At 45.1% G+C, this 22,002-nt stretch overlaps 1 protein-coding gene and 1 pseudogene across 1 annotated transcript in view; both read left to right on the forward strand.

The window, feature by feature from the left end:
* Nucleotides 1-22,002, forward strand: part of Stab2 (stabilin 2) — a 169,046-nt gene that overhangs the window by 100,937 nt on the left and 46,107 nt on the right. The window contains exons 34-42 of the mRNA XM_059245218.1: nt 1,254-1,385; nt 6,978-7,106; nt 8,676-8,732; nt 10,347-10,439; nt 11,586-11,781; nt 15,421-15,516; nt 17,754-17,799; nt 18,727-18,803; nt 21,407-21,532. Of these exons, the coding sequence (XP_059101201.1) occupies nt 1,254-1,385; nt 6,978-7,106; nt 8,676-8,732; nt 10,347-10,439; nt 11,586-11,781; nt 15,421-15,516; nt 17,754-17,799; nt 18,727-18,803; nt 21,407-21,532 (952 nt within the window). The remainder of the gene's footprint in view (nt 1-1,253; nt 1,386-6,977; nt 7,107-8,675; nt 8,733-10,346; nt 10,440-11,585; nt 11,782-15,420; nt 15,517-17,753; nt 17,800-18,726; nt 18,804-21,406; nt 21,533-22,002) is intronic.
* On the forward strand, nt 4,162-5,387 carry LOC131895319 (large ribosomal subunit protein eL24-like; annotated as a pseudogene).

The raw sequence follows: 22,002 nt of genomic DNA on the forward strand, positions 1-22,002 counted from the left end.
CAGAGGCCAATGCAGTTATATCCAGAGGTGTTATCACTCCTGGAACTGGAGTTACAAGTGGCTGTGAGCTGCCTGATATGGATATTGGGAACTGATCAAGGGTCCTCCTTGAGAATAGTACCCACATTTAACTACTGAGCCAGCTCTCCAGCCCCATCAATATTTTCAATCCATCAATCATAAACCATTTTCTGTTTTTGTCAAAATCTGTTATCCAGCTCTGTATACTTAATAGAGACCCAAGCAGAGACCCTACACACAAACCTCCCCATGTCACAGCAGCCATAAACACAAAGAAAGAGAGAATAAAATATTTAACAGCAAAAAAAAAAAAATTTAAGCTGAAAATATGTACCTAGTGTCTGTAAAAGTATGTGTTCTCTTTTTATGTGAAAAAAAATGGCCTTAACCTTTCATTAGGGATATAAAATAAAATCAGTTGAAAATGTTAATTTGCATATCAAAGAAACATCTATAATTACAGCCCAAACCATTTATGTAGTTAGAGACCACTTGAGGATTTGTTTGTAGATTTTCTCCATTATGACACTTTTTAATGTCAGAAAAAAATACCCCTTTGGCCACTGCAATTCTTTTTTTATTTTTTTATTTATTATGTTTATTTATTGATTTGTTTTTGTTTTTTTCAAGACAGGCGCTCTCTGTGTAACAGCTCTGGCTGTCATGGAACTTGCTCTGTAGACCAGGCTGGACTCAACTCACAGAGATCTGCCTGCCTCTGCCTTCCAAGTGCTGGGATTAAAGGTTTTTTCCACCATCTCCCAGCACAACTTTTTTTTTTAATTTCAAAAGTCTTTGCATTAATATAAATGAGTGCAGTTATTTTGGATAGAAAGCATATTTCTACTTGGGGGTATTTTGTTTTAATGGTACTAAAATACTTAAAATAATTTTCATATTCTTGTCACTAGTATTTTCTATTTTATATAGAAATGTGTAATTTTTATGACTTTTATTGCTAAAGTTCAGTTTATGCTGAATTTTTGAAGCTGAAATCCTTGTAATAGCAAAGAAATCATTTTTCAAATCTACTCACTGCTTTCATCATGCCTGTCTAGATGTCCTTGGCCATCCTACCTGGAAATTCACAGCTCACCTTATTATCTAATACTTCTGTGCCCCGAGGTCTTGCACATGGACAAGGCACTACTTCTATTTGCAATCCCATAGTTCTGGCACAGTAGAGCAGAGTGTAGCCAACTGGCTGACTTCTCTTTCTGTGTGTGACACAGAAGGAAGACATACTTCGGTACCACGTGGTCCTGGACGAGAAGCTCCTGAAGAATGACTTGCACAATGGCATGCACCGAGAGACCATGCTGGGGTTCTCCTACCTCCTCGGCTTCTTTCTCCGCAATGACCAGGTACATCTTTCTAACAAAACTCAAGAGCAAGTGTCTCTGCTACTATCGACCTTCATCTCTTCCATGCTGGAAGAATACCTCCAGTCCTAAGCCTTATCAACAAGAAAAAGTTGTTTCTGTTTGTTATGTCCAGATGGTGGGGACCCCCAAAAGACCACCACAGAGACAGAATCCCATATGTGAAAGCAAAGAGCATTTATTTTCAAACTCCAAAGCTTGGTCTCTCTGTCTGTCTGATGCAGCAGTGAGAGTAGAGAGCCCTGAGCTCAGGCAGAGTAGAGAGCCCTGAGCTCAGGCGGGGTAGAGTTTTTATCGTAGCAGAGGTTGGGGTGAGGGGATTTCCAGCGTTCAGGACCCTGATAGGCTGACAATTGTCTAGTGTGTATCTGTAAAACAAATAGGTATGTGGTAGACTCAGGGACATCTGGCCACCTTATCTAATGGTTGAAATGTTTGAGATGTTAAGTACTTCCCCAACCCTAGGTGGATCCCTGGGCAGGTTCAGCTTATGGCTTTTCCTAAGTCTGAGTGTTGCCTGCCAGTAAGCCTGTCACAGAAGCTGTGTCTGGGACTCTAAGCCTGTCATGGCGGCTGTGTGGTCAAGCTGTTTTGGGGCCCCCTATACCGCTGAATCAAAAAGCAGTGAATAAACTTCATAGTCAATCTCCTACTCTCCTGTCATGTGATCAGCCTTGAGATAATCAGTGTAGCCTGTAACACAAATTGCTAAATGGTCTTACTAATAAAAACCCGGAGCCAGGTATTGGGGTGAATGCTGAAAGATCAGAGAAGCAGAACAAGCCACAGCTACCTCACCTCGCCAATTTCTCAGCTGATTCTGTTTCCTCAAACTGGAAGCCTCTGAGTCTTCATCTGAATTGATCTCAACTGAACGGCTGCTAAAAGCCTAAAAGCTTAAAAGCCTAAAAACCTCTAGTTCCTGGTCTTCATGCCTTATATACCTTTCTTCTTCCTGCCATCACTTCCTGGGATTAAAGGCATGTGTCTTTCCCAAGCAAGACATGAGATCTCAAGTCCTGGGATTAAAGGTGTATGCCACCATGCCTGGCTCTGTTTCCAGTGTGGCCTTGAACTCACAGAGATCCAGATGGATCTCTGCCTCTGGAATGCTAGGATTAAGGGTATGTGCCACCACTGTCTGGCCTCTATGTCTAATCTAGTGACTGTTCTGTTCTCTGACCCCAGGTAAGGTTTATTAGGGTACACAATATATTGGGGGGACGCAGTATATCACCACAGTAGCCCTACCAACTGTGGTACTGGAGTCCTAGCAGGAACAGGCACTCCTCAGCTGGTACCACAAACCCAACAGATAGTCTTCAGTTTCCAAGATGGAAAGGAGCTTCGTTTCTCAAAATAACTTGCAGGATGTGGCACTGGCTTCAGGAAATCAGGAGTCTAGTGATATATGTAAACTCCTGCAGTCAAACAAATTAACATTAATATTGTGCAATCACAAGGATTGTGATGTGCTGTGCAATCAGCCACCACACTGGCATTCCAGGGATTTCATCACACAATTTTTTATGAATGCTAAAGGGTTAACATTCATTTAAAAAAAAGATTTCATGAAGCTAGTTACTATAGTTGTAATATAAAATTCTGCTCATGTAGTTCAAATGCCATATTTTAAAACTGTGTGAAAATTTAACAAGAAACTATCATTCTAAAATAAATTATCAGAAGAAAAATTAATTGCCTGACCTACACAATGAGTTGCAAGACAGCCAGTGCTACACTGTCTGGCGGGGGGGGGGGGAGTCACTAAGAACCAGGCTTGGCACATGCCTGTAAGTAATCCTAGGATTACAGAGACTCTATTTGTGAGGTGTTCTGTTGCTGTGATAAAACATCATGACCAAAAGCAACTTGAAAAAAGGTTTTATTTCACTTTATACTTTGAGGTAACAGTACAACATTGAAGGAGGGCAAGGCAGGATCTGAAGCAGAGGCCACAGAGAAGTGTTGTTTATTGGCTTGTTTCTGCCTTGCTCAGTTTGTTTTCTTATGTACCCAAGGACCACCTGCCCAGAAGTGGTACCACCCACAATGGGCTGGGCCCTCTCACATCAATCATCAAGAAAATACCCTACATACTTACCTATGGGCCAATCCTATAAAGGCATTTTCTTGATTAAGATTCCATCTTCCAAATGATACTACCTTATTGTCGAGTTGATATAAAAACTAGCCAGCACAGAGGCTGAGAAAGAGGAATCACAAGTTTGAGGCCATCCCAAGGTAACCTGAGTGTCATGGTTTGCATGAGAATGGCCCCCATAGGCTCATATGTTTGGATGATTGGTCCCCAGTTAATGGAACTGTTTGGGAAGGATTGGGTGTGACCTTGTTAGAATAGGTGTGGCAGTGGGCTTTCAAGTTTCAAAAGCTCAGGTCAGACCCAGTCTCTCTCTCTCTCTTTCTTTCTCTCTCTCTGTCTCTCTGTCCCTCTGTCCCTCTATCCCTCTCTGTGTCTATGTCTGTCTCTGTCTCTCTGTCCCTCTTACTCTCTGTGTCTCTCTGTCTCTCTTTGTGTCTTTCTCTGTCCCTCTGTCTGTCTCTATGTCTCTCTGTATGTCTCTCAGTCTCTCTTTGTGTCTCTGTCTCTGTCTTTCTCTCTGTCCCTCTATCTTTCATTGTGTCTCTGTCTCTCTCTGTCTCTGTGTGTGTCTCTTGGTGTTTCTCTCTCTCTCTCTCTCTCTCTCTCTCTCTCTCTCTCTCTCTCTCTCCCTCTCTCTCTCTCTCCCTGCTACCCATGGGTCAGGGTGTAAAGCTCTCAGTTACTGCTCCAGTACCATGCCTGTGTACTTTCCTTCACGATGATCATGGACTAACTCTCCAAAACTTAAGCAAGCCCTCCATTAAATGCTTCATTTTATGACAGTTGCCTCTTCACAGCAGTAGGAGAGTAATTAAGACACTGAGCTACATAGCAAGAACTTGCCAGAGAGAGATGGAGGGCAAGCACACTGTATTGGAACAAGCATTTAATTGTGCAATCTTAGAAGCAATAATATTACTTAATACTTTCTTTTTTTGGGGGGGGGGTTCTCTGTGTAGCTTTGCACCTTTCCTGGATCTTGCTCTGTAGACCAGGCTGGCCTCAAATTCACAGAGATCCGCCTGGCTCTGCCTCCCAAGTGCTGGGATCAAAGGCGTGCGCCACCACTGCCCAGCTTACTTAATCCTTTAAAAAGGTAAAATCTTAAAAAATTTCTTCTCTGATGCCATCATTGAAATAAATAAATTTTTATGTAAACTTGAAAAACATTTATGTAAAAAAAATCCAGCTTTCTCCAGGAAGGTTGAGCTGTGCAGTTTTAATGAGTACAATATCTACCCCGGAAATGGACCGCGCTATGACAGGACCGACAGGAGGGTTTTCCAGTTTCTTTTTTGTTGTTGTTGTTATTTTGTTTTGTTTTGTTTGTTTGTTTGTTTTGAGACAGGATTTCTCTGTGTAGCTTTACGCCTTTCCTGGATCTCACTCCGTAGACCAGGCTGGCCTCGAACAAAGATCCACCTGCCTCTGCCTCCCGAGTGCTGGGATCAAAGGCGTGCGCCACCACCACCTGGCGGTTTTCCAGTTTCTAAATGCAAAATGCAAGTCCACATTCCTTTCCAAAAGGAATCCTCGGCAGACAAACTGGACTGTCCTCTACAGAAGAAAACACAGAAAGGACAGTCGGAAGAAATTCCAGAGAGAAGAACCTTCCACGCAGTCAAGTTCCAGTGAGCTATCACGGGTGCATCTCTTGCCGGTACAATGGCCAAGAGGAATCGGAAACCAAAAGTCAGGAAAGCTCGGCGAGAGCGGGCTATCGGGGCTGCCAAGGAAGCAAAAAGGAAGCAAAAAAGGCTAAGCAGGCAACCAAGAAGACAGTAATGGCTGCTGCCAAGGCCCCCACCAAAGCAGCACCTGAACAGGAGCCTGTGAAGCCTGTGAAGGTCTCTGCTCCCCGAGTCGGTGGAAAATGCTAACTTGGTAGATCAGAGTTTTGAATAAAGATCAATCTCTAACTCTTAAAAAAAAAAAAAGAAAAACAATATAGCTAGAGCCAGGTGTGGTGGCACACGCCTTCAGTCCCAGCACTCGGGAGGTAGAGGCAGATGGATCTCTGTGAGTTCGAGGTCGGCCTGGTCTACAAAGTGAGATCCAGGACAGCCAGAGCTGTTATTCAGAGAAATCCTGTCTCAAAAAACCAAAAATACAATTTTAAAAAATCTAACTAGAGTTTTTTAAGGGCTCTTTTACTTTCTTCATTACTTGTAGAATAGTCTAATTCCAAACATTTTTCTCCATATTGGTGCTCAGAGTCTAGCAAACACATTTTCCTTTTAAACAAAGTTATTTTTTTCCAGAAATAGCAATTATCTTATTGATAGAAAGCTTTTCTTTTTGTTGTTATTTTTAATCTGTCCTCTCTATTTCACAGGTAGAAATGAATATTCAAATGCTGTTAACTGAGTTATTTTCAATGCTGTGATGTTCATTTTCTGTTAGCCCCGAAATTTCCTGAGTTAGAGCAAACATCAACACAACAGAAGTGTTGCTTTTACTTTCTCTGTTCAGTGGAAGTACAGGGAAAGTGCTTTCTAATTGAGTAGGTGTGTTTATGTAAAATTTTCAATGCAACCCATAATTCTCTAGATAGATCTCATGATGGAAATGATTCAGACTTTTTAAATGCCAAATTAAGTAGGAATACACCAAATGTTCTGCTCTCTGGGTATTGAAAAATAACTCAACATCCTAGAATTCTGGAAATTTGTGCTACAATCACTATTTGAGACTGAATGAGTTTTCCTCATGATTTTCTCACTATTCACTGACCTTGAAACAGCATTGTGGAGCTCAGTCCTCACTTACCCCAACGTCTAAACAGAAGACCACTTCGCTGCCAGACAGTCATAAGAGACTATTGTATTCAGTAGCACTTTCAACAGGGAGAAGTGTTATGATACCATTTGATATTGTTCTATGAATTTTAAGTCCTTATTGAAGACTAGCACATTGTATGCTCTATGGAATAAGCTTTTTCCCTATCCTATCCTCAGTGTGATTTCACCTTTCTAAGAGTTGCTGGGAAACTGGCCACAAGATGGAGATACATTGAAAGATGCATTGTGTTCTCTGTGTCTTAGTTAGGGGAGACACCCATACCTTGTGGACCACCAGACCACAGCACCGCTGAGCATGTCCATGAAGCCAGCCTGCCAGTGGGCACAAGCCTGAGGATCTTAAGGCGGTAATTTTTAAGCAAACATAAACCAATTAATTTGAGAGATGGAGAATACCCTAGAGATGATTTAGAGCAACGTTTTCCTTTTACAAAGAGAAATGTTGAGGTTCGGGAAAGCAGTTGACCCAATATCACACAGCTTCATGGTACCAGTTGCAGGACTATGGACTCCCCTCTTTCAAGGACTCTTTCAACTACATTGTGGTACTTTCCAGCCAAACTGGAATATCTCCTAGACCATTGTCATATTGAGGGCCTCTACTTCTTGTCTTCTGCATCTCCCTTAATACCACCTTAATAAGACCATATCTGATTCTCTTGTTCACAGCTGTATGTAAATGAAGTTCCAATAAACTACACCAATGTGGCCACTGACAAAGGAGTGATCCATGGTCTGGGGAAAGTTCTGGAAATTCAGAAGAATAGATGTGACAGTAATGACACCATTATTGTGAAAGTAAGTTACAACAAGGGCCAGTGGTGAAAGTGTGGGTTATGGCTTTTTTTTTTTAATTTTTAAACAAGGGGCCAGGGAGATGTCTCTGTGGGTAAAGACACTTGCCACCAAGTCAAAACAACCTGAGCTCAATCCCCAAGACCCATATGTTGAAAGGAGAGAAGTGAATTCTGCAGGTCGTCCTCCACACATGTACAGCCACACGCACACACACACACACACACACACACACACACACACATGCACTTGCACACACACATATGCACTTGCGCACATACAAAAGGTAATAAAAAATGTTTAAACAATAATAATTTTAAACTTAAGATTTTCTACTAGGTTATCTCAGTTTAGTTCAAAACCTCCTCATTCGTTATGATTGGTATTGTATCTCAGAAGTAGAACACTTGCCTGGTATGCGTGAGGCCCTGGGTTCAATCCTACGTACTGAAACTTGGTGAGCATCTCTAATGTGCCAAAAAGAGTACATGGCTATAGAGGACAAGGATGCGCAAGACAGAGCCCAGAGCTCCCTGGGCTTGTCATCCGCTGGGATGGATGGTACCTAGCGCGCCTGGGGAAGCGTAGATGACTGTGCTGAGCAGGATTCTGAAGCCCTGGGTCCCCTGCAGAGTGGAACTGTGCTAGGGAGAGGTCCACGGGTCAACTCTGACAGGTGTTAAGTAAGGCTGGTCAACCAGAAGAAGTGTGTGGAAATGGTGAATTCAGTGTGCTACAAATGCAGTAGTGCAAGCCTGTCCCTGCAGGCCGCGAGACAGCGTCGTGTCTTTTAGTGATCGTAACAACTGCTGATGTGCATTAGGCGTCACTCTACCCATTGTGCACTTATTAACCCATGTAATCCTCACAACACCCTGAGCAGTAAGGACTTTGTCTCCAATTCACAGAGGGGAAAATGAGCCACAGAGAGGTGTATTCACACGGTAGCGAGTGGCAGAGAAGAGATTCAGATCAGGGTAGTGACACTCACTGTCGAGTACGTACCAATAGCTGGACACTAATAACACTCAAAAGTGTCTGCCAATCTGTCTTTTGTTCTTTGTATGTGTTATTTCAGTAGAGGGATCCAGATCTACAGCCCTCAGCCACACCCTATTTTTGTCAAGACAGGCACTGTGTGTAACAGACACACAGTCTCTTTATCTGACCCCGTTCAGTAAACAAGGGCTCCGGTGCATCAATAAATTGGTGCTAAAGAATGCTGATTTAGATAGGTGATGTCTCCCATGCTTTTTGTGGGGAAAGGCTAGGGGGTGGGAGGAAAGACAGGGGACTCTGTGGTTGATATGTAAAATGAATAGAAAATCTCTTAATTAAAAAAGGGTTATTGCATCCTTAGACCATTATAGATGAAAGCAGTGTTCAAACAGGCAAGACCTGGAGTAAAGAGCTTGTCTCATAGAACATCAAGGAGGTTGAGCAGATGCTCTCCCCTGATGCTCAGCTCTGTGTTCTAAAACCTGCATTTCCTAGCTCTTACTTGCAGCCTCATTTTGCACTGAAATTAATAACCTTGACATGACCTCTTTTATCTCTACACTTTTTACCAAGGGAAGTTGTGGGACGTGTTTCCAGCAACCAATCTGCCCACTTGGAACAAAACCATCCGTAAGTACTTTTATCTTATTTTGTAAATAAATAAACAAACAAACAAACAGCCTCCAGAGAATAGAGACTCCAAACCATCTGTAAGTACTTTTAAATAAATAAATAAATAGCCTCCAGAGAAGAGAGACTCCAAATTGGAAAGCATATATTTTCTTCTGTCCCCCTTCCCTCCTTGGTTTAATTCTAGCTTTTTATGTGCAGTGCACTTTTTTAAGGAAAGGGCTTATTTTGGCTTCCAGTTTGAGGGTACAGTCCCTGAGTTATGGTAGGGAACTCACAGTCGCAGGAGCATGAGGCAGCTGGGCACGCGGCATCCACAGTCCAGAGCGGGGTGGGGTGCTTGTGGTCTGCTCACTTCCTTTTTAATTTTTTAAGTTTCACTTGATTTTTTTTTATTAATGAAATTTATTCTTTGGCAGTTCCATGAATACATATAAAATACATTCTGAATAAACTCACCACACCCTCTCTTACCTGTCAACCCACACAAGCAAGGCCCTTTCCCACACCCGTGTCTTGTGTCTTGTGTCTCGCTGAGTTTAACCAGGCTGTTAATGTCACCATGGATGTGGGACTGTCCACAGAGCCTGGTGGGAATGTGTCCCCAGCAATGGAGACACAACAGAAGACAGTCCATCAATAATGAGTGGTTTTCTTGGGAGAGGTAGGGCCCCAGGGGCTCCTCCCCCATCCTTGACTGACAGGCCCAGACTTGTGCAAGCCCAGTGCAAACAGCCACCACTGCTGTGAGTCCACGATTGCGATGGCTGTGTCATGCCCAGAGAACACTCACTGATGGCCCTTCTCCCTGTTGGTGTACATCTCCATAGCCTTAAATGCGGGTCTGGGGGGACTAAGGGGGATTTAATTCATAATTAAAATAGAGATGGGCCCATAAACCACTGTTCAATCCAAGAAAGTCTTTTTCCACTTTCACATTCTTTATACTAACCAGTTAAGGATTGCAGCAAGCTAGTCTATGGGAGAAGACAGTCTCCACGTCCCATAGCCAGCTCCTCCTACCTGGTTCCCTTTTGTAATTGAAGTCACAACTGACCTTCTCAAAGAAACAGATGTAAGCATTACAAAGGTAGACATATCTCTAAATTAATTACCGATCTGTTTCTTATAGCTAACAACTGTTATAGAGAATAAACACTCTGTGGCCCCATAGCGTAGTAATAATAATTCATGGTAAACAATGAATGCCGAGTCTCTCGTTTGGGTTTTAATTTGGTAGTAGATGTTATAAATCTTTATGAACAAACAATTCTTTCTTGGATTTGGCAGACTATGAATCAATAAACAAATTAAAGCTTAAGTTTGATGACTGGAAGAATATTTAAGGACTAGAAGAATATTTTTATCTGGCTTTTTTTTAATTCCTCTAAAATTGATTTCGTCTTCTAGAGAAATGTTCTTCTTAGAGAGCACTGCTTTACAGTATAACTTTGGGTTTTGCCTGCTGCCCTGAAGTAGCCAGCACTGTGACGTTGTGTTCTTGCTTATGAAGTCGCACCAAGAAGCCACAACCACCCTTTCCAGAATATGTTATAGAAATGGGGAAGCTTTCTTCCTAACTACAAGGATGACAAAATCCTTATGATTTCATAGGGCGAGACAAGGAAATGCATCTATACCATTTACTTCATGGGGAAGCGCTCCGTATTCATTGGGTGCCAGCCAAAGTGTATGAGAACCATCATCGTGAGTATGCGCTAGCCTTCCCAAGCACTCAGTAACAGCACAGTCATTCCTACACTACATTTCTCAGAATGCTTTGGCAGATGTTCTTCCTGCCATCTGCTGCTCAGCTCATTCTTGTCACCCAAAGTAGCACTGGTCACAAGAAAATGGGGGAAAGCCTGTACATCAGAAAATGGGTAAAAGCCAAAGCACCCACCTGAGTAAGGAAGAAACTGAGGGTGTGGAAGGTGAGGGGAATGCCCCTGTTCTCACAACACGTGCGTGTGCGGTGAAACTTAACTACATTAATTAGTTACTTAAATGAAACCAAGAGACAAAGGACGTAGCCAGCAAGGGAAGGCAAGGGGTACTTGGCCATTCAGAAAATGGAACCCCAAAACCCAGAATCTCTGAATGTCGCTTACAACTTACTGTCCTGCTTCTTCCCTTGAGTATGAGCCCTCTTCTTCTCAGGGTTTACACTGCAGAGCGTGGGGCTGGAGAGAGTTTTATGTCTTAGTGTACTTAAGAATAAAGTCACTGAAGCCAAACAGACCTCCTATGGGGCTTCCCTGAACTGCAGTAGGCTCTCAGAGCATGCCAGAGCATCTGCTCCTTCCATAGATGAAGCACCATCCAGGAGATGGGTCCCTGGTTTGGAGGTGCTGAAGGCTTGTTGGGTCTCACCACTCCTCTGGTATCACCTGTGTTATTCTTTGTTGCTTGGAGCCGGTGAGGAGCACCAGCCTGTATCCCAGGCTCAGGAAGTAGAAGAAGATGAGATGTTCAAGGCCAGCACCAGCTAAAGGAGGCCCTGTCGCAACAACAATAAGTTTGTTAATCCGGCCCAAACTGGCTCCGCCCTGGCCACCCTCCTAAGTACTAGGATTACAGGCATGCACCACCAGCCGGGCTTCCTTTGCCTTGTTCTTCCTGCCTCCCCTCCTTGGCATTCTTCATCTCTTGTCTTTTTATTCTCCCTCTTCCCTGCCTGCAGGGCTGGCAGGTGACCTGGGAAATTGCGGAGCCTCACTCGGTCCTCAGAGGGCTCCATCCCCTATCCCTTAGAAATCCTGGAGTCTTGAGAAACAGGCAGGCTCACACAGAACCCCAGGAGTCCCCAAAGCAGAAGATAAGCACGTGCACCACCTTGTCCTTCTGTTTCAGACGAGAGGATGCTGTGCTGGCTTCTTTGGCCCACAATGCCAAGCCTGCCCCGGGGAAGGTCAGAACGTGTGCTCTGGGAATGGCTTCTGTCTGGATGGCGTGAATGGCACTGGCGTGTGCCAATGTGGGCAGGGCTTCAATGGGACAGCCTGCGAGACCTGCGCAGAGGGCAAGTATGGTGTCCACTGTGACCAAGGTGAGCATCACTCCTGCCCAGACCCTGGCCCCCCCAGTCCTCCCAGACCCCAGCTAGCCAGCAGCATGTTAGAAAAGAGCAGTAGCTTCAATGCTCTCTCCCCAGCCTCTCCTCAGGCAGCAGGACTCACCCAGCATTATGATTGCAAAGTATAAGCCTCTGTGACTAGGTACAGTGTTCCCGGCATTCGGGAAGCTAAGGGAGGAAAACTGCCCTGAGTCTGACACCAGCTTGGGCTACAGAGAGTCGCTGATGTTTGTTTGTTTGTTTGTTTGTTTGTTTGTTTGTTTGTTTGAAACCTCTGCTATTTCATTTGTATAGAGCAGTGTCCCAAACCATTTCCAGTCACTGATCTGGATGTACCCACCCATCCTCCAATTTGTTTGCTGACGTTTCCAGCCCAACTCCGTCTCTCAGTTTGCGTGTATGTGCTAATCACTGTGATTGAACTTGCACTGTGGACTTGTCCTAATGTAATTACAGTTAATCCCAAACAAGCTGCACTGGTGTGCTGTACCCATTTTACAAATAAGGATATTAAGGCCAGGATCATGAATGAGTTCCCCCAAGATCAGCTGAGGAGAAGCAGACCTCAGGTCTGAATACATACCTTTCTTGACCCCAAAGCCTGGCTCTTAAACTGTCCTCTTGGAGAAGGTCACTCCTTGATCCACAGTCAGCAAGTATCCTGCTTTGATGTTTTATCAGTCTGGGGACTATCCTCTTGAACGTCCACATCCTGGCTTCCTTGTACCCAGGGACACCAGGAGACAAGTCCTTGTTCCAGCTGGTCCTAAAACCATCAACTCAACTATCACTGTTTTCTTACCAGCCTATCTAAACCAGACAAAACTAATACATAACTGAGTGGCTGAAATTTGGCCATGTGATATATCATTGAAATTAGAGTGTTGATTTATCTTTCTGTGTTGTTTGGGAGACTTGCTTCCATTCATACAATACTTCCTAACCTAGAATCTGTGGGTGACTCCATGGAATCCACCAAGACCCAAAGCTGAATGCTTTTGGTTGAAGAGTGGTATTTATAGCTTTCACCAAGTTCTTATTTATTTATTTATTTATTTATTTATTTATTTATTTATTTATTTACAATTCTCTTACAGTTTCCTAAACACGTATCTATGATGTTCTTTCATCAAGGTTCCCACCTTTATCCGCTCTCTTCCCCTGCCCCTCCCACTGAACCCCTCTTCTTCACAAGTCCCCCTCCTAGTCTCATATCTATTTTTAATGAACCACTGCATTTAATTAGGGTTGACTGCATGAGCATGGGTCAGTGGTTACTTACTCGAGCAAGGGCAATCTGCCAGAGGCTACCCTACCTTCTCAATGTAACCTTTAACCGCCTTTGGCTCCCTTGGGAGGAATAGGGCCTTACAAACTCTTCCTCCGTCTGTGGAATGTTGTGAGCCCAGTGTCATGCAGCTCTTGTGGAGGTAGCAGTGACTGAACCACGAACTATAATAGTGCCAGTTTGAGTTCATGGGGGCCAAACAACCACATCATGTCCAGAAGACCACCTTTACAGCACTCCTTCCCATTAACTTCTTTCCACTTCCTCTTCCACAATGTCCCCTGAGCCTTGAGGGGTATCTTAGCTACTTTTCAACTGCTGTGACAAAACACCATGGCAAAGACAACTTATAAAAGAAAGTGTTTAATGTGGGGGCTCATGGTTCCAGAGGGTTAGAGTCCATGACTATCATGTAAGTGGTGGAGCGTGGTGGCAGGCAGGCAGGCAGGCAGGTATGGCGCTGGAGCATAGCTGAAAGCTTACATCAGATCCACAAGCATGAGGTCAAGAGGGAGATATCTGGGAATGGTGTGGGCTTTGAAACCCCAAAGCCCATCCCCAGTGACACACTTCCAACGAAGCCACACCTCCTGATCCTCCCCAAACAGTTCCACCAACTGGGGACCAAGCATTCAAATATATGAGCCTATGGGGACCATTCCTATTCAGACCACCACAAGGTGTGATATAAGTGTGCTGTTAAGGCTGAGCACTCAACGGTCACTTGTTCTCTGCACCTAAACCAACTTTGAGCCTCTACATTAACCAATTAACTACTTCTCACTGTCAATAAATAAATAAACAAATGCTTTTCTGACCAAGGCTGAGCACAGCGCTAGTCCACAAGTATACACATCAATATTTAGAGGATGGTTTGGCACCGTGTCCATTCAGCAAAACAACAGTAATAAGTTCCCCTCTAGACCATTGCCTCCCTAGCTCTTAAGTTTGACCAGGTTTACAATACCATGCCTGGGCTTCTCTTGTGGAACAGTCCTAAAATCCAATGAAAAATGTGTCAGTTTCCCCTTTAACAGGGGATGTTGTACTAATGATCACGTCTTGCCTGGAGTGGCAAGAACCTGCATAGTTTTGGGAGCCTTTGGGGCTCACAAGGAGGTACCCTACACCTGGCACTGGAGTTTTTGTTTAATACCCATGGCTTTTAGAAGTAACATTGGGCCGGGCAGTGGTGGCGCACGCCTTTAATCTCAGCACTCGGGAGGCAGAGCCAGGTGGATCTCTGTGAGTTCGAGGCCGGCCTGGGCTACCAAGTGAGTTCCAGGAAAGGCGCAAAGCTACACAGAGAAACCCTGTCTCGAAAAACCAAAAAAAAAAAAAAAAAAAAAAAGAAGAAGTAACATTGTCCACAATCCTTTTTTAAATAGTATTTTTTTTAAGATTTATTTATTTATTATGTATACAATGAGTGTTCTGCCTACAGGCCAGAAGAGGGCACCAGATCTCATTGTAGCTGGTTGTGAGCCACCATGTGGGTGCTGAGAATTGAATTGAACTCAGGACCTCTGGAAGAACAGCCAGTGCTCTTAACCTCTGAGCCATCTCTCTAGCCCTTAAATAGTATTTTTAAACTGGCTTACAACATGATAGATCTCACTATTGCTTTTTCATATTTTAATCGAATCTTTTTTTTTTTGGATTCTCATGTCTGCATGTCATCTGCCTTACAATAATGTCACTAAATCTTACATGTAAAGCTTAGTGAATTGTTTATATGTCTGTCCCCATAAGCCATGACTCAATTCAAGACAAGAAACACTGACTCCTCAGCTTTTAACAAATTCATAAGGAGATTGGGACCCTGCTATAAAATGAAAGAACCATTAGTTCTGTGTCTTTGGAGAAGGCAGAGCAAACAGGTTTCTACAAACCTGGTATTAAATAGAGATTTTTTTTTTCTTTTGAGACAGGGTCCTGGCTGGCCTGGATCTCACTATGTCTACCAGGCTAGCCCTGAACTCACAGATATCTCCTAAGTGCTAGGATTATAGGTGTGCACCACCATGCCCAGCCAGATAGGCATGTTTTGAAGTCTACTCCCTTAGGGCCCCACATGATCCTGGATCCTCAAGTGACCTTAGCTGAGGATAGTTTGGTACTGAGTCACATTCCCACAGTGCCACACAGTTCCAGAACCGTGGCTTGAACAGGATAGAGTTGACCTGACAATCTGCATCCCTGTGTCCTGTGACCGCAGGCCTGCACAAGACCCTAGTCAGAGCCTGGGTGCAGAGACGCACACCCAGGAAATGATAAAGGGGATGTTGAACATGAGTCAGAGTCTGGTCATGTTTTCTACTTAGCGTGCTCTTGTGTCCATGGGAGATGTAACCAAGGACCCTCAGGAGATGGCTCCTGCGACTGTGATGTCGGCTGGCGAGGCGTGAACTGTGACAGCGGTAAGTGTCCTCGGTGCTCTGTCCTTAGCCTGCCTCTCAGAAGACACATTGTTTTCCTTTCCAGAGTAGAAACGATACCTTTAGTACTTCCTGAGAGTAAATAGAATTCTTTGCTACCAAAAGTGTGAAATAAGGAAAAGCACAAAAAAGAAACCAAGTTACTCATATGCCCAATGCTGGAAACCCCTATTAGCGATCTTCTGTGTGACTGAGTACAGAACCCTATGTGTGGGGGATCAGACTCCATATTTTATAACCTCTTTTCTCACTCCACAAAAACAATGGGCATTTTCCTCCGTGTGAATGCACCTAGATCAGCATCTTTAATAATGTTATTAGAAACAGAACCATTTTGTGCCTGTTTGCCACAGTGCTGGCGAATGAACGGCCGCCTCCCCTACCCGTGATGTATAGGCAAGCCGTCTGGCCCTGAGTTACATCCCTTCCCTAACTGCACTTTCTAAAATCAGTTGTCTACTGTCGTAAACAGTGTCACAACGAGTGTGTATTAATGCCTCTTTCCACATTTGTCTTCTTAATTCATGTGTCTGACAGGGACTGTTCTCAGCAAGGTTCTTGGTGCTCATTGCCAAACGGTCCAATAGCAACGTATTATTCTCCCAACTTCAGGGTCTTCTGAGAACTCATTTGCTCCAGTCTCACATGTTTCTAATTGTACCCCAGGGGTCAGTGATGAGAAGAAAGAGAGAACTTCACAGATCCAGAAAATCTGCATACATTTAGAGGTCTACGCAATTGCAGGGTGTGAGAACAGAGGCAAAGAAGCAAGCTGAATGAGAGGTTAGAGGGGCAGGCAAGAGCCAGATCGCTAAAAGATAGGCATGTTGGCTTCCCAACTCAAGCTAGTAAGAAGCCATTGACGGTTTTAAACATGGTTGCAATAATATCTTCTTTGTATTTAAGAGAAATCAATCAGGCACCAGGTTGAAAAGAATGACCCTGGAAGTCAGTATCAGAGACCTTATTGTCCCCCCTGAGGCAGGAGCTAGAAAGAAGGTCACAAGTGCCCGCCAACCCTGTGAGGGCTCCAGTGATGTGGTTTGTCTGAGGGACTGTCATAGTCAAAGCTCCAGGAGAATGCTAAATCCAGAAGACAGAGCTATACGAACACCAAAATAAGGAATCTAAAGGATTCCAGACCAAGGAGACATCTGATACCAAGAGCAGGTATCAGATGTTGGGGTGCAGAATCAGGATTCAGACAGTCTTGGAAGAGAGCCATGGAGAGTAGGCGGGGGTCATATAAGCAGGAAGATATCCTGAGTAAATCCCCAGAGTAAATGCAGTGCCTTACCCCTCACTGTCCCTTTATACTTATAAGAGCATGGGGCATGACAAACCAACCTCATTTAAAGGGACAGGGAGCAGCCTAGAAGCTGTGGCAACTTTCCAGGAGACCATTAGTGCAACTCCTAAATAAGGCAGCAGCAGAACTCTGATGTGGACAATGAAGGCCCCTAGGTGTCAAATGAAGCAGAGACTGTGAGGTGCAGGATGCTGAGGATGGTGCCCTGGGGGTCAAATGAAGCAGAGACTGGGAGATGCAGGATACTGAGAGGATGGTGCCCAGACCATGACTCAGGCAGCAGTATGGATGGTGGTCAGTTACGGAAGAGGACAGCTAGACCACTCAGCCTAGGAGCCACCCCTTGCTCTGTAATGTCTGCCCTTCACTAACATCATCTCTGAGTATTCTACTTGTCCACATCTCTGGAATCTCTCTTTCACCTGCCCTCTGTCACCAGGAGCCTTGTGATCCAGCTCTCTACTTTCAATCCTATGGCCCATCCCTCTCCTTTCTATCCTCCACATAACTGCAAGAAACCTAGACAGAAACCGGTGGCATTTCTCACCCCACTCCATCCCCAGGACTTCTTGACAACTTGCTATGGCTTTTCAGTCACCTACAGAACAAGAGTCAGAGACTTCATCAGGATCTTTCACAGGCCAGCCACCAGCTGGCATCTAGCTGGTTAGCAAGTGTTAGCACCTACCCCATCCAAAGTGTGTGGTCTTCACCAGGAGCATCCACTCTGGGAGATGTCTCGTTAGTATGCTTGACCTTCAGGTTTGTCTCTGGGCTCCCTGGCAGCAACTTGAAAAGTGTTTACACAGTGGCCAGGATTTACACAGCTAAAGATGACTTCAAGGAACTCAGTCTTTCCTGCTACGGGGGACTAAAGCAGGAATTCTCAGACAATTGGTTTCTTTTTCAGAGATCACGAAAGACAACTGCAATGGGACCTGCCACACCAGTGCCAAGTAGGTGTCCTCTGACCTCTAGGGACAAGACAAACCCAGTCGTTCTCACCTCGGGCCCTGTGGGGGAGGGGAGTGTTTGCCCAACATCTTTGAAGAGAATGTAGATTACATTGAAAAAGAAACTGAGTCTCGCTGGGCGGTGGTGGCGCACGCCTTTAATCCCAGCACTCGGGAGGCAGAGCCAGGCGGATCTCTGTGAGTTCTAGGCCAGCCTGGTCTCCAAAGTGAGTTCCAGGAAAGGCGCAAAGCTACACAGAGAAACCCTGTCTCGAAAATCCAAAAAAAAAAAAAAAAAAAAAAGAAACTGAGTCTCTCTGAAGAAACCACCATGAGTTGGCCAGATCCAGCATGTTCCATGAGCAGCCAGTGACTCACCTAGCACATCGACAAGAATGCCAGTTGTCACCCCAGCCCATACCACAGGGCTCTCATGGAAGGGGGGCATCACTCTCAGTAAGCATTGCCCCAGTCCCTTCCTATTCCTTTCTGCCACAAGGCACATCCTCCTGTAAAATAGTAAAAAGCCTAGTAGCTGGAGTTAGGCCTGAATCCACAGTCATCCTCCATCACTCATCACGTGACCTGGAGTCAATTCTCTACTTCCTCCCTGCCTTGGTTTCTTCGCTTATAAATGACAATAATAATTAGGCTGCCCTTCAGGGGCTGTTGTCTTGTAAGCCCAAAGCTCAGCGAACACGTGCCTAGCACTGTGGAGATGAGTGGCTGCCCTTCGTACACACATGGTACAGTTTGGCTGGAGTGGCTGTGGTGGGATCCCGCCAGGAACCAACTGTCCCCTCAAGCCGTAGGCAGAGCCTCTGAGTGTTCATAGAGTTGGGGCCTGGATGCTGGGCTGCAGGGGGATTAGAAGTCACATGTGGGACGTTGTGTTTCTCTGAAAATGTCACCTGCCCTTTCCCACTGCAGCTGCCTTCTCGATCCAGATGGCAAGGCCTCGTGCAAATGTGCGGCGGGATTCCAAGGGAATGGAACAGTCTGCACAGGCAGGTGGAGCAGGGATCTGCGAAGGGCTTGTGTGGGCTGAGAGACCCGGCTGGGCCTCAGGAGCTGCTACCAGCCACTGGTGGGACTCACATGTAACTGAGCAAATGATGGTGCCCAGCCCTGCATGGCTGGGGTGTGTTGGTTTGGGATGGGCAGGCAATTGCATCTGGTTTTCACTGCATCTGAGCAGTGGTGCGCAACCCTGAGAGCAACTGGAATCGACTCTTGGCTTTAAAAGCTATAGATTTGATTGATAAATAGTGCAGCTGAGTCATCAGGACTCAAGGTGGGCCAGTAAAGGGTTTAAGTCCTGGTTCTTCTTCCTGCCAGACCTGTAAGCTTGCATGGGTGTCTAACTACCCTGAGACCCTCTGCTCATCCATACAGGAAGCGTCCAGCCACCTTCCTTGCGGAGTGCTAGAAAGGGTGAAATGACCTCTCTGAGTACAATGGCAGAATAAGGCAGAGGTCAGAGGTTAGGCCCTTGCCTCATTATTAGACCCCTGAGTTTGAATTGAATGTTTACAGTCTGTGTTACTTAGGGGATGTTGCTTGGCTGTGCCTCTCACCATTTACTCATCCGAAAGTTGTGATGATAAGAGAATCGTTACATTGGGTAGTTGTAGATGATCCAGATTGTACCTCTAAAGTGCTGAGACATGTGAGCTGTTATTCTTAGGGTACATACACAAATTTAGCACTAGAAAAGGAGGAACTCAGCCACATTCCAGTTGCCTGGCACCAGGACAAATGCTGCTGTCAGCCTTAACGAGAGAAACCTCTCTTTGCAATGAATGATGGTGACTGCAGACTCATGGATGTTCAAAGTGCTGAGAATAAGCGAGAGTTGAGTGCTCAGCCTCAACAGGACATTCAGAGCACCCCATCTAAGGCTCAGGGAACACTGAGGAAGAGAGAGCAGAAAGAATGTAAGAGCCAGAAGATAGTGAGAAGGACTGGAAATGCTGTCCTCTGAGCATGAATGGCCATCGCAAGCATTATCTCAGCCTCAGCTGGCTGCCCTGGGCCTGCCCAAGGCTGAGCCTGTTCTCACCCAGTGTGGATTGGGGAGGGCCTCAGAGGGCTGAACTGTTGGCTGTTGGTAGATTCTGAGATACGGACAGTCACTGTCTTCAGTTGTGGGCCTGCTGATGAGCCTACCAGCCTCCGGTGGAGAATTCCAAACCCGTGGTCACATGAGTTTCAAAACAAAAAGATAGGAATGTGGGAAATGGACTCATGAAGGGATAGGAGTTAACAGGGGTAGGAGGGAGATAGGAGAGAGTAGGGGTGAGAATAGCCAGGGTGCATTATTATCCAGGTATGAAACTGTTAAAAACAAACAAACAAAAACAAAACAGATGCATCATTCCTAGGGAACAACCCTAGGGTTGATCTTTGGCCTAAACACTCACATGCATACATGAACAGCGCTCTCTCTCTCTCTCTCTCTCTCTCTCTCTCTCTCTCTCTCTCTCTCTCTCTTTGGCCTAAACACTCACACACTCACATGCATACATGAACAGCTCTCTCTCTCTCTCTCTCTCTCTCTCTCTCTCACACACACACACACACACACACACGCACACGCACACGCGCACACGCACACACACACACACACACACACACACACACACACTTGGAGCCGTCACACTTTGTCTGCTGTGAGAAGAACACAGCAGGTGGGATGTTCTACATACCGTCAGGCTCAACTCCTGGAAAATGAGAGAATGCAAGAACTGGCTCCAGTGACATTTAGGTCTCCCTTCATCTTGTTCAGTAAACATTTATGAGCTGTGGTTTATAAATACTAACGGATCCATTCCGGATCAGTAAAGAGTGCGATGGCATGCGACAAACTCGTGCACCCGCCGACGTAATCAAAACGCTGCACTAGCTGGCATTAGCCCTCCTAACCCCTGTCCCTGCTCAGGGACCCCGATCATCTTTCTAGGACATTGGAAAGTTTTGTCTCTTCTAGAATCTGGTGTGAATGGAATTATGGATGCTAGTGGGTGTGGCTAAATTCACTCACCCCTTTTGATGGCTGAGTTAATTTCATTGAGTAGATAAAGCACCACCTCCACATCCGTTTACCATCTGATTGGTGTTTTCAGGCTTTGACTGTCATGAACAAAATGTCTGTCACACACACACACACACCACTGTTTATCATTGAAAATGGTCAGGACTGGAACTCAAACAGGGAAGAAACCTGGACTCAGGAGCTGATGCAGAGGCCATGGAGGGGTACTGCTTACTGGCTTGCTCCCCATAGCTTGCTCATCCTGCTTTCTTATAGAACCCAGGGCCAGCAGCCCAGGGATGGCACCACCCACAGTAGTCTGGGCCCTCCCCATCAGTCACTAATAAAGAAAATGCTCTACAGGCTTGCCTACAGCCTGATCTTAGGGAGACATTTTCTCAATCAAGGTTCTCTCCTCTCTGATGACCACAGCTGTGTCGAGCTGACATAAAGCCATCCAGTACACTCTCTGTGTTGAGTAATTAACCACATTGATCCAATGCCGCTGGAGTTGGTCTAAAAGCTTCCTTTTATCAATGGCTCAGGTTTAAAAAGAAATGTCTCCTTCTTCTGCAGCCATCAATGCCTGTGAGATCAGCAATGGAGGATGCTCTGCCAAGGCTGACTGTAAAAGAACCACCCCAGGAAGTCGGGTGTGTGTGTGCAAGGCGGGCTATACAGGAGACGGCATCATATGCCTCGGTAGGTGACCATCCCTTGCCCATCTGGTGGAAATGGTGTCAGTCAGAGCCCTGTTAAAATGTTCTAGTGTATGAGCTCTTATTGTTAGGACTGCTGCTGAGATCACAATACAGTATGCCTTGGCAGGAAAGCCCAAGGGTGTGGAAATGATGTACCCACAGGGGCGTGAAGGCATGTGATGCAAAAAATTCACTTTGAATGGAAGGAGAGACCTTTTCTACTTAAAAATTCTAGTGGCAACTGATGTTTCGGCCTTTCATTGATTTACAATGTTACACATCTTTAGAAAATTGCAAAAGATTATGGGCATGTATCTAGAGACAAGGACTAATAGATATTTTCAGCAAAAAAAAAATAGTGTCTTATGATATACAGTGTTTATTCTTAATGATGTAACAGAATGAATCCTTGAAAGTACGTATAGCCTGCTTGGGCAACAGCACACAGCTCTGTTCTAGAGGTGTGCCCTA

The sequence above is a fragment of the Peromyscus eremicus genome, chromosome 18 (assembly GCF_949786415.1).
Source record: "Peromyscus eremicus chromosome 18, PerEre_H2_v1, whole genome shotgun sequence".
In the NCBI taxonomy this organism is placed as follows: domain Eukaryota; kingdom Metazoa; phylum Chordata; class Mammalia; order Rodentia; family Cricetidae; genus Peromyscus; species Peromyscus eremicus.